Genomic DNA, 13,558 nt, shown 5'->3' on the forward strand with positions numbered 1-13,558 from the left:
AAGATACCCTGAGATCTTCGAAAAACACGACAAGGACATGACTCTATCATATGTATAGTAATAAAATATAACGAATATATCTGTGTAACTGTTGAGTATGCATTTCTCTGGCCAGAGTGTGAGTTCTGTGAAGGTAAGAGCTGTTATGTCTTAGTCACCATTACACTCCTACCACCCATCAGACCCAGTGTCTGGCTCAAAACAGGCATTAAATAAATAACAAATTAATTTTACGAGAGGGACCACAGAGAGCTACCCACATAGCACCCTGCCATGTCATGTTTCCGTCCACCCACCCCCTCCTTACAGGGCTGTGGAGTCACACACACCCATTAGTCATCCTTTCCCTGCCTACTCACCTCCTCGCTTCCCAGAGAAGTGCCCCAAATGGTGTTCTGCCAGCATCAACTGAATTCATGCTCTTTGTCTCCATTACGGAGAAGACTACGAAAATTCTATCCATGTTTTTTGGAGACAATCGCCTGAGTAGGGCTGCCAGATTTAGCAAATAACAGTGAGACTATAGGATGTCCTGCTAAATCTGAATTTCAGATCAACAAAGAATAAGTTTTTTGCCTAAGGATGTCCCAAATATTGCCTGGGACATACTTAGATTTATACTCAAAAATTATTTGCTGTGTATCTGAAATTTGAATTTAACTGGGTACCTGTTATTTATCTGGCAACCCTACCCATGAAATTCTAATGTATTAGATTTGGAGATTGCATATCAGATGACCTTACCTTCTTCCACAAGAAGTTTTCATCATTTTCACATTTGAGGGCGGGAGAGGGGACGTGTTAGTAAGATGGAAACATTGTACCAAGAGCCAGAAAGCAATGAATGTGTGGCATAAGCTTATGAACCCTGGGAGGTAGCTGCTAATGTTTTAGCTGCCTTGCGGAGAGGGTGGGCATTGAGCAAACCCGAGTGGGGAGGGGAACATTTCTGGGCGTGGCAAAGACATTCTAAAACAATGTCCTGCTCTGTGTACATGTGTCATGTCCAACGTTTGCAGGTCGTGTGAAAAGGTTTTATTCTGAGGAACCGCATGTGATTAAGCCAAGAAAAAAAAATTCAGATTCAGCAAAGAAACGCTGACCCCCTCATTATTCATAATAATAAACTTATTTCATTGATTAATGTCAGCCTTTCCTCCTCTTTGAAACTAAGCAAATTCTTTTTATAGGAAGGAAAATGGACATACAAAGAAATGAAGGGAGGAGTTAACCAGAATTGGTAACCACTGTATTTTTTTTTTTTTAAGAGCAAAACTAGAAGATAACGTTTTATCCTTGAATTTGCTTGGACGTCTTTTTTCTGTCTTAGGTCACACTGAGATCAAGGAGGATGAGTATCACACCTCCCACAATCATGCAACAAGGTTCACTGATGGACTCTGGCTGGTCAATTTTAATGGCCCTGTTTTCCTATCTTTTGGGATGACAGAACAACCAATTGAGGAAAAGAAAAACACTGTCCTAGGCATGAAGGTAAAAGCCAATGAGATCTACCACACTGCTGTATAAATGAGAATTAAGAACATCTGGGAACTGTCCCCTTACTTTACTTTAACGTAAAAAAATAGACCGAATGTAACTCAAGGCAAAACCTTAGTCTGTGTTACAGTATCCCAGAAAGGGTCGTTTCTTCTCCATCGTCCCAGTGGTTTTAGAATCCTCTCCTACCCCAAAAGTCAACTCAGTTGGCAGGATGTGAAGCCAACAATTCGGGGAAGCCCCAGGAATACTGAACTTGGGTGGTCCACTTGTGGGAGGGGAGAGATTCTGGAGGTACGAAATGAATGTCGTGATGAAATGCAGATCTGTGGGGGTCGGGGGAGGGGGAGTCATAGCGTCTTAAACTTTCAAGGGCCCCTACTCACCGAAGCACCCGTGGGAAGTCAGCTAGATTCCTTTGTACCAGATCCATGACAGATTTCACTAGCAGTTACCAAATTGTCGCCCACATACAGTGGTACCACTTTTTAACGTTCCCTCTCCCATTGCAGTGTCTCTCATCCACCCCCTTGTCTCGCTACAGGACAAAATAACCCTGTATGGAAATCGAAGGGTGGCTTCATAACCTAGTTTGTTTATGCAAATATAGATTCCGCCGGGAGAGCTTTCTACGGAGCTTTTATCTGCATACACAATCCTGGGACTATTACATCCAGCTGGGGAAGTTTTTCAAATAAGTTCATTCAACTTAGTGGAGAATGGTGGATATTTTAAACAAATTTACAAGCATGCTGGCCCAAGTCAGGGATCCTTTTAATTGATGGTTTCAGACAAATACTGGCATTTTCGTAGACATTAGAAGAGTGAAATCTCCGAAACTCACTTCTCTGTTGTCTTTACTTTCCAAGAACGTGGAGACAGAACTTGCTCTGCCTTCATTCATTGTTTTGTTCTGCCTGGGCTTCCATTTGGGCTCAGTATAAGTTTAGTTAATACAGGGAAGAGATGGAACGGACCACAGGAAGATAGAATTGTTATCTTGAGGTTAGAAGAGCATTCCCCAAAGTATAGCAAGCATACCATTGGTGGGATCAGAGATGGCCTCAGATTGTGCTATGATATTAAATAATATTAAAATCGTGAAAATACTTTTCCTTTTTCAATGCTCATCTTTCTAAGACCATTGGGGGAAAATCTCAGTCTGGTGCCGGTAGAGAAATCTTTAACATTTCCCTACTGCTGGCTAATTGCCTTTTCATAAAGCTAGAAATGGCAATAGACTCAGAGCTTAACACAAGCGAGACAGCTAGAATGTAATCTCTTTTTTTATTGCCCATATAATGGTACATTCCTCTTATGAAAAATGATCTGCTTTTCCAAGTGTGATGTAATACAAAGTTTCTTTTACAGGTATCTTTAAATAGGAAGTGAGTCAATTTCAATATAAAAATATCAAGTAAATAGTGGTATATCTGCCAAAAACGATGAAGGTGGTATGCAAACATTCAACATTTGGGAAACACTAGGTTAGAAGAATAATCTCAGAACCCTGGTCCACACTAGGAAAGTAGTCTGAGATGTTTACAATTATGGGGACTTAAAATCTCTGAAATTTGATTCACATAGTACTTAATTCCCCTCTAATGATTTCTACCACCCAAGGCTCCTGTCTTCACTGAAGTGGAGCAGGCTGGATACAGGATGGGCACATGTGTCATGTGGTGAAGACCAGGGTTCTTATTTTTCCTCCTATTTTAACAAGATACAGACCTTATGCCTAAAGAATTTTCTAAAGGCGAGTCCTAGCCTGGGGCTATGCAGATGCTTTTTCTTGGTGCCTTTAGCCTGGATCTCGGATGTCTTCTGCCCAGCTTGTCCATCACAGACACTTTCTGCTTTAGATGCCTTTTGGGCAACAGCAGTCACAGCTTAGAACTTTGTTTTTAAACAGAATGCATTTTTTTTCTGTTGTTTTTAAGCGCAGTAATTACTTTTTCAATTAGCTGCCGGTATATCACCCCCATCTCCCAATCACAAGACATCATGTGAATGCTTATCTTTTTCAAACTCTCAAAGACGATTTGTTAAAGTGCAAATTCACAGTCTATTTCAGGTACATGTTGATTTTCAACACAGCAACCTATTTAAATGACCCAGATTAATGCAGCTCCATTTGCTAAAGACAATGACAAGATATTTAAGCTTTGTCTACAGGACATGTAATATCCAGGTGAAAAAAATTAAAAAATAAAAACGATAACGCAGTCCCTACCCGATGATTTTTAAAAATCTAAATGCTATTGTCACGTGAAACAGAAGAAAAAAATACCTGAAGACAAGCAATTTATTTTTGCATCCTGGAGTCAAGTACTGCCACTAAATGGCTTTCATTCTCAAACTGATCTCCTCTTTTGCGGTATTAGAAACTTCAGGGAAGCAGTATCACCCACAAAAATCTCAACTGACTTCTAGATGGGCAGATCTCCTGGGCAAAAGATGTTTCTAGAGTGAGTCAGTCCACTGAGCCAAAGTGAGGGGAAATTGGAACTAAAATAGCCCAGCTACAACCATTCAGAATTGTTGACTCAAGTCACAAATGGCAGGGGATTTTGTGTGTGCAGCAGTGGAGTGTGCTAAAAATTGCCCAGGGCCAAATAAGAAGATGGACAAAAGTGTTGATATTTCAAAAGCATGAATCCAAGAACTTCAGTAGAAAAGATGTCAAGAAGGCAAGTATGAGAACCAGGTTGGTAGAAAGAGGTCTGTTTGTGGGCATCACGGACAACCTACATTCACAAAACCCGCTTTTGAGGTCCAGTTCCATCAGCACTGAGCGCATAGCTCTCTGGGCAGGGCCATGAGATTTTACCACTAGGTACTTTCAGCTGGGACCACATTCTGGGTGGGGGAAGAGCCTTGATGCCGTGAGCAGCTAGAGGGAGTGAGGGCATCAGGTCACTCGGGGAGCCACACAACACACCCACATACCCCACTGTTTATAGCCTATTGTGCTGACTCTGTGATTTCCAACAATGCAGGACACAGAACCCAAAGAGAAACATTTGGACCCAACCACTCATTGAACTTGACCCTAGCTGCCTTGTAGCAAATAAATAACCTTATGGGAAAATGCACGTAGATACCTCAGATATATCTTTTTTTCAATGGAAGAAGAAAATTCTAGAGGAACCAATCAGTACAATACAGATGTAATCCTGATGTTCAGTCTGTCCTGCTGTGATTATGGAAATAGGGATCACCTACATTTGAACAGAGCTCCAGGGTTTACCAGGCACTGTCACACCTTCATTCAGTCCTGGGGTTGGGGAGGCAGAATTTTTATTGCCCCAGTTTTACAGATGTGGAAATTTGGGTTCAGACAGGTTAGGATCACACAGCTATCAAGTAGCAGGACTGCGGCTCGAACACAGGTCTTCTGAGACAAATTCTAGGATCCTTTTCACAACTTAGCCCCTTCAAATACGGGGAGCAGATATACTGGGTTGGCCAAGCCATTTATTTGGTCCCAGTGCCTTTCAAAGCACTTTCAGTTATCAAAAGGAGGACACAAGACATTTATCTGTCACCAAGTTAAATTTCCCTCATGATTCCCGTGAAATTTAAACCACGTGTTCTACGAAAGGAAATCGGTTCTCTCAAGTGCAAAGGGAAAACGTCTCTAGAAAGCAGTCATTCCAAACAAAATGTACTTTGAGGGGAACTGGCTGAATTTCTAGGATGACGGCGAAAAAGCACACACTCTCTAGGGCATCCTAACCCCTCTACTTGTTCCTTCATTTGGCAAGTGTCGACTGGTGACTATTTCATGCACCAAGCAACTGCCATTGCAGTGGAGACTAATTTTTTTCAAATTACATGAAAAACAAAGCAAGACATATTTTTTAAAAACCAAAATCTAGCAGCTCACATCTGCTTTAAATTGAGTCTCATGACTTTTGCATTTCCAGTGGCTAACTTTTACCATATTCCCTGGGTCTCTCTACACACAGCTAAAAAGACTAAGATGATATATAATAATGAGTATTCTGTTCTTATTCTGTATAAGAAATTGGTTTTTATGACATTATTTAGCCAGAATTGGCACATATTTCAAGCTTCCCACCAAAATTTTCATTAAAATACCATTAACATAAGTGGAACATTTTAAAGACAAGCTAACAGCACTATTAAATTGCTAAATATGTATATATGTGTGTATGTATATCCCACGCACACAAAATTCCAAAAACAAAGACGCATACGTAAATCCAAACCCAAACACACTTCAAATGACCTACCGTGTCTTCCAGATCTTTTTTTGTTTCAGCTTTGTTAGGCGAAACCTTAAAAGTTTGAGAAAAACCAAATGTTAAAAACCATAGTTCTAAAAAAAAAAAAACCATAGCTCTGTAGGGTGTTTCTTTTTCTTTCTTTCTTTTTATTTTAGTTCCCCGACCAGGGACTGAACCTGGGCCCCGGCAGGGAAAGTGCCAAGTCCTAACCACTGCACCACCAGGGAATTCCCTATTTCATATTTTTATTTAGGGTGGTCCACTTCACTCTACAAGTAAGGAATGTAATGAGAAGTCCTTTTAATTTAGTAGAAACCCATGGACCTCTGGGTAATACCTAAGTATACATAAGTTAACAAAATTAATATTTTATAATGAAATGCATCAGATCTTATACATTCACTAAGAGCTTGACCACATTCAAAACTGTCTCCTGGAATGGCTACACACTTTCCAACAAGTCCACCACTAAATCCAAACAAATGTACAAGCCTTTGGTGTTTGTGGCACATTCGGTTGACTTTTTCTGTTTTATCTTTTGAAGTTGGTCTTGGCCTTTGGGAATAGCCCAAACGCTTGGAGATGTCTGTTTAATTATGCATTCACGCATTCAGCCCTTTTTTGAGTGTCTGGCAGGTGCCAAGCTGCAGGGTCTGAAGAGTCAGACAGGAGCAAGCAATGCAAGATGTGAGTCCCTGCCTCCACCCAGTCAAATGGGAGCTTTAGATGTAACAAGATAGTGATTTCTACAGTTTTATTTGCCATTTGAGTGGCAAAAATGCTTTGATAGGTCAGCAACTCAAGGAAGTATTTTCCAATTATTTTTATGATCAATGACCATAAGATATCCAATTGCAGTAGCGTTCTATTACCACATAGCTCATGTCGCATAGTTAATCTCACAGTTCGCAGCAACTAAAGACTCCTTCACTGAAAGCCAATTCCCTTACGAAGCACATCTTGTCCCTGTTCTCCAATGTCCCAGCTGCATCAAGCCGTTTAGAGCAGTAACATTCAAGTATGCATCATTCTTAGATCTAACAAAACTTTTGAGCAATAAAATTGAGGAATAGAATAGAAAAGGAGATGAAACTGCTTACCAGAGTTTTAAGGAAGCTCATGATGGAATTATTATTCTCTGTCTGGGGGTCCTCCTTTGCAATCTCCAGTTCTTCAGGGACCCCGGGGACAGAGCAACTCACAGTTGGGATTTCCTGTCCTTCTTTTCCCGTGCCGTCAGCTATGTCCTAGGAACAAGACAGAGTTTTCATGGTTGCAACTTGTTGAATGTGGACTCTCAAAGTAATATTTTTGCTTCGCGCCCCTGTCTCCCTTACCCCCTAATTCCAGCCATACTTCTTCTGCCCACGGGGGTGTAGAACAATCAGGAGCTTATGAGAGTCACTCTTCCTTCCCTGCCCCCTCTTTCTAACATAATCAGCATTTGCAGTTAGTTGGAGGGACATTGTTTGGAGCCAGAGGCTAACAAACGCAGCAGTGCACGTTGCATCCCAAACAAAAACCCTTTTCTCCCAATTCTGCACAGAGGTTATGTATGATGCCAATATTTTGTGGTCTTCCAGTTTAATCATGGAAGATGCCTCTATCTGATATCCCACAATCCCCGCAGTGCTGAATTGTATCAACTGAAAAAAAAAGTACTGATGTTTTAAAATAATAATTCCGCTTTCAGGATCTGGGAGTTAACTGTGCGAAGGATGTGCTATTGGGACGGATTTTCCTCTCTAACTCACCCAGGAGGGTGGGATGCAGGCTGAATATCCTCCTTTTTTTCACGTTCACTCCCATGACCTTGGCCCAAGCCAGGTTACCTCAAACCCATTCATTCTTCAGCCTCGGGCTCAAGTTTACTTTCTCCACTGAAGTCTTTCTGGGCCACAGCACCCATGGAATCTACTCCCTTCTCTGAGTTTCTAGACCACCTTCTCCGGCACACTCATTTGGCACGTGGGTTACCCTAATGCCAAGGACTGGGCCAGAAGAACCTGCATTAAAAACGGGGTTATTGGGCTTCCCTGGTGGCGCAGTGGTTGAGAGTCGGCTTGCCGATGCAGGGGACATGGGTTCATGCCCCGGTCCGGGAAGATCCCACATGCTGCGGAGCGGCTGGGCCCGTGAGCCATGGCCTCTAAGCCTGTGCGTCCAGAGCCTGTGCTCTGCAACGGGAGAGGCCACAGCAGTGACAGGCTCACGTACCACAAAAAAAAAAAAAAAAAAGAAGAAAAATTACATAAGTCAGGACTTCCCTGGTGGCGCAGTGGTTAAGAATCCACCTTCCAATGAAGGGGACATGGGTTTGAGCCCTAGTCCGGGAAGATCCCACATGCTGCAGAGCAACTAAACCCATGCGCCACAAGTACTGAGCCTGCGCTCTAAAGCCCACGAGCCACAACTACTGAGCCTGTGTGCCACAACTACTGAAGCCCACACGCCTAGAGCCCGTGCTCCACAGCAAGAGAAGCCACCGCAATGAGAAGCCCATGCACGACGACGAAGAGCAGCCCCTGCTTGCCGCAACTAGAGAAAGCCCACACACAGCAACGAAGACCCAATGTAGCCAAAAATAAATAAATGAATTAATTAATTTAAAAAATATTACACAAATCATCAAGCAGGTGTTTGGAACATGAGCCATTATGAAAGTGGTACCAGGACTAAATCTAATGGAGAGGTGCCCCACTTGGCCTGACGGAGCTATTGCCTAGGAAATAGTTATTTATTTCCAATCACTCATTTACTCACCTTCACTCAATAGCTTGCTGGGGGAATTCTGACCATGTACAAACTGTATCGAGGCAAAATGATATTAGCACGGGCTCTGAGGCCAGCCCGCCCAGACTCCACTCTCTGTTCCATCCTTCACACCAGTGCGATCCTGGGCCTGTTCCCTGACATCTGTGCCTGGGTTTGCTCATTTGTAAAAGGGGGATCAGTAGCACCTGCCTCTCAGAGTGGTCGGGGCGTAAATGGGATAATCCATCCACAGGATTTAGCATGGTGTGTAGCACATAGTAAACATGCAGTGAATGCTAGCTATTATTATCATTATCATTATTGTTACTGTCATAGTTTACGTTACTGAGCCTTGTTCTGAGCCCGGTGAGATTAACAAAAATGAATCAGACACGTTCCTCTCTCGAGATGCTTACAGTCTCACAGTGGATAAAGGCCAGCAGAGGGGGATAAGTACTCGGATAAAGAGATAAAAGAATTCCACTAGCCCACTTAGCCCTGCACAGCGTTTTCAACCAGTATTAATGCCCAGATGCCACCCGAACCAATTCGATCAGAATGTCTGGAGGTGGGGCTCAGGCGTCAATATTTTTAGAGCCCCTGGGTGATTCCAATGTGCACAAGGTTGAGAACAGCTGAAGTACAGGGACAAGAAAGGTGTGAAGATGAGGCGGCGTCTGCCCTCGGCCCTGGAGCCTGAGCTACAGGTCGACGTGCGGAGGTGGGGGAAGGATGGCGTGCTGAGGAATTTCAGACAGAGGAAAGGGTGTGAAAAACATGTAGAAAAGGATGAGGTGGGGATGGGGGTGGGGAGGGTTTCGGGGTAGATTGTTCAGGTCAACTGAGATACAGATAAACGCAAGGTGGTTAGAGAAGACCACCATCAGTCACACTGAGCTTCCTCTCAATCTGCTGGGCAGCAGCTTATAGAGTAGGCGCTTTCTAGGTGGAAGGTTTCTGGGCTGGGGGTGGAGTATGGGGCAAAGAGCCCCGTAGCAGAAGAAGCAGTCGAGGGGCTTCCCTGGTGGCGCAGTGGTTGAGAGTCTGCCTGCCGATGCAGGGGACACGGGTTCGTGCCCCGGTCCAGGAAGATCCCACATGCTGCGGAGCGGCTGGGCCCGTGAGCCATGGCCGTTGAGCCTGCGTGTCTGGAGCCTGTGCTCCGCAACGGGAGAGGCCACAACAGTGAGAGGCCCGCGTACCGCAAAATAAATAAATAAATAAAAAATAAAAAATAATAAAAAAAAAAAAGAACGTAAGACTCTGCTTCCAGGAAGAAGGAGGATATAGACTTTCCTTCATTCCTCCCAGTAAACACAGTGGAAAATCCTGGACATTATGTAGAAAACAAACACAAAAGGACTCCGAGTGGTGGAAAGGAGAAGGCAGGCCAGCTAGGTACCTCAACAACAAGATGGTGGTGAGTTCCCTGGGTTTTCCTTTTGCCGCAGATATCCTGGACTTGGAGTTGGAGAAGCCAATGACCAGGAAACACCGATGGGCAAACCCTCCCGAAACGCCTGCTCGAACCAAAGGGCCAGGAAAGGGCCAGTCTAGCATATGACAGAAAGCTTTTAGACAATAACTGTTCTCCACCAGCCAAACACCGTAGAAATGCAAATAAAAACCACAATGTAATATCACCTCACACCTGTCAAAATGGCTATCATCACACGAGAGATAACAATGTTGGCGAGGATGTGGGGAAAAGGGACCCTCGTGCTTTGTTTGTGGGACCCTAAACTGCTGCAGCCACTATGGAAAACAGTGTGGGGTTCCTCAAAAAATTAAAAATAGGCCTACTATATGATCCCACAATCCCATTTGTGGGAAAGAAAATGAAAGCAAAATCTTGAAGAGATGTCTCTACTCCCATGTTCATTGCAGCATTATTCACAATAGCCAAGATATGGAAACAACAAGTGTGTCTGTCTACAGATAAATGGATAAAGAAGACTGTATATAATATATATTATTCAGCCGTGAAAAAAGAAGATAATCCTGCCATTTGTGACAACATGAATGGACCTTGAGGGCATTATGCTGAGATAAATGTCAGAGAAAGACAAATACTGTATGATATCACTTATATGTGAAATTTTAAAAAGCTGAACTCATAGAAATAGAGAATGGAAAAGTGATTGCCAGTGGCTGGGGGGTGGGAGAAATGGGGAGATGTCAGTCAAAGGGTACCAACTTCCAGTTATTAGATGAATAAGTTCTGGGGAATCTAATATACAGCATGGTGACTATAATTTACAATACTGTATTATATACTTGAAAGTTTCTAATAGAGTAGATCTTAAATGTCCTCATCACAAGAAAGAGATGGAAATCATATGAGGTGATGGAGTTGTTAACTAACCCTACTGTGGTAATCATTTTGCAGTATATACGTGTATCAAATCATCAAGTTGTACACTTTAAACTTACACAAAAATTATATTTCAGTTACATGTCAATAAAGTTAGAAAATAATACCATTTATACTTGTACCAAAAATGAAATACAAAATATGTACAGGACTTATATGCAGAAAACTATACAATACTGTTGAAAGGAATTAAAGAACATATAAACAGAGAGACATACAGTGTTCATGAACTGGAAGACTCAACACAATAAAGGTGTCAATCCTCCCAAGGTGATATACAGGTTTAATGCAATTCCTATCAAAATCCCAGCAAGATGTTTTGTAGAGATAGATGAGATTATTCTAAAATTTGTAAGTCAAAGGAATTAGAATATCTAAAGCAATTTTGAAAAAAAAGAATTAAGTGGGAAGAAGCAGGCTTCCTGATTTCAAGCCTTGTTATTTAGCTATAGTAAGCAAGGCTGTGTGGTACTGGTGGGTAGAAGCATAGACACATAGTTGACTGGGCCAGAAGAGAGAACCCAGAAATAGACCCACACAAAATGTGCCCAACTGATTTTTGACAAAGGTGCAAAAGCAATTCAATAGAGGAAAGATCATCTTTTCAATAAAAGGTGCTGGAACAATTTGACATGCACGGGAGGGAAAAAAAAAAAAAAGAACTTCAATCTAAGCTTTATACCTTATACAAAAATTAACTCAAAATGGACCAAGGACTTAAATACAAAATGTAAAGTATAAAACTTTCAGGGGAATTCCCTGGTAGTCCAGTGGTTAGGACCCTGTGCTTCCACTGCAGGGCGCACGGGTTCAATCCCTGGTCAGGGAACTAAGATCTCACATGCTGTGCAGCAAGGTCAAAAAACAAACAAACAAACAAAAAACAAAACAAAAAAAAACCTTTTAGAAGAAAATAAGAGAAAATTTCTGGGATCTATGGCAAAGAGTTCTTAGACTTGACATCAAAAGCATCATCCATAAAAGGAAAAAATGATGAACTGGTCTTCATCCAAATTAAAAGATTTTGCTTTGTGAAAGATCCTATTTAAAAAAATGGAAAAAATGGGACTTCCCTGGTGGCGTAGTGGTTAAGACTCCGCACTCCCAGTCCAGGGGGCCCGGGTTCAATCCCTGGTCAGGGAACTAGATCCCACATGCTGCAACCAAGAGTTTGCATACCACAATTAAGGAGCCCGCGTGCCACAACTAAGAACCAGTGCAACCAAATAAATAAATACATTTTTTTTAATGGAAAAAAAGCTAGAAAGGAGGAGAAAGTATTTGCAAACCACTTATCTGACAAAGGACTAGAATCTAGAATAAATAAAGAATTCTCGAAGCTCAACAGTAAAACAAACAAAAAATTCAAGCAATCCAATTAGAGAATGGCAAAGACATGAAGAGACATTTCACTGGACAAAAGATATAGATGGCGGGCTCCCCTGGTGGCGCAGTTGAGAGTCCGCCTGCCGATGAAGGGGACACGGGTTCTTGCCCCGGTCCGGGAAGATCCCACATGCCGCGGAGCGGGTGGGCCCGTGAGCCATGGCCGCTGAGCCTGCGCATCCGGAGCCTGTGCTCCGCAACAGGAGAGGCCACAGCAGTGAGAGGCCCGCGTACCGCAAAAAAAAAAAAAAAAAAAGATATAGATGGCAAATAAGGAAACGAAAGATGTTCAATTTCATTAGCCATTAGGGAAATGCAAAGTAAAACTACAATAAGATGTCACCACACACCTATCAGAACGGGTAAAGTGCAAAATAGTGACAGTTTCAAATTCTGGCAAGGATGCAGAACAACTAGATCACTCATACTCTGCTGACGGGAATGCAGAACGGTACAGCCAATCGGGAAAAGTTTAGCAGTTTCTTAAAAAACTGAATATGCAACTCCAACATAACCTAGCAATTACACTCCTGGCTTTTTTTTCCCCCAGAGAAATGAAGACTGACATTCACACAAAACCCCATACATTAACGTTTATAAAAACTTTATTGTAACGGCTGAAAACTGGAAATGACCAAATGTTTTTCAATGGCCCTCATATTTTACTGATTGAAGTATATACTATTTCAGTCCTGAGGCAGGGCTGAAATTTTGGCATTATCAACTAAAATTTAAAAAAGAGGGGCTTCCCTGGTGGCGCAGTGGTTGAGAGTCCGCCTGCCGATGAAGGGGATGCGGGTTCGTGCCCCGGCCCGGGAAGATCCCACATGCCGCGGAGCGGCTGGGCCCGTGAGCCATGGCCGTTGAGCCTGCGCGTCCGGGGCCTGTGCTCCGCAACGGGAGAGGCCACAACAGTGAGAGGCCCGCGTACTGCAAAAAAAAAAAAAAAAAAAAGAAAAGAAAAAGAATATATTCTTTTACCAAGCGATTCCACTCCTAAGGGTTGGTTTTAAACCTCAATTCACATAAGTGTGAAATAACAAATACACGAGCTTATTCACTACAATGAGGTCATGGCAAATGTCTGGAAACCTGCCAAATGTCATTAATAAGGTCCTGGCTAAATAAATCATGGTACATCCATTCATTGGAAAACTATGCAAGTGTTACAAATGAGGAAGCTGTACAGATATAGAAAGTAGTGTTAACTGGGAAAAAAAAGCATGGGATAGAACAGAGTGTATATTATATTACCATTTGCTTAAAAAAGAAGGAATTTGAATTTATACTT

General features: G+C 42.4%; 1 protein-coding gene across 6 annotated transcripts in view; it reads right to left on the bottom strand.

Annotated features, from left to right (window-relative positions):
• Positions 1-13,558, bottom strand: part of BCAS1 (brain enriched myelin associated protein 1) — a 95,058-nt gene that overhangs the window by 40,622 nt on the left and 40,878 nt on the right. For all 6 annotated transcript variants that reach the window (XM_060284136.1, XM_060284135.1, XM_060284134.1 and 3 more), the window contains 3 exons: positions 6,854-7,000; positions 5,760-5,804; positions 3,232-3,366 (listed from right to left, as the gene is read on the bottom strand). In XM_060284136.1, coding sequence (XP_060140119.1) covers positions 3,232-3,366; positions 5,760-5,804; positions 6,854-7,000 — 327 coding nt within the window. The remainder of the gene's footprint in view (positions 1-3,231; positions 3,367-5,759; positions 5,805-6,853; positions 7,001-13,558) is intronic.

This window comes from Globicephala melas, chromosome 15 (assembly GCF_963455315.2).
Source record: "Globicephala melas chromosome 15, mGloMel1.2, whole genome shotgun sequence".
NCBI lineage: Eukaryota > Metazoa > Chordata > Mammalia > Artiodactyla > Delphinidae > Globicephala > Globicephala melas.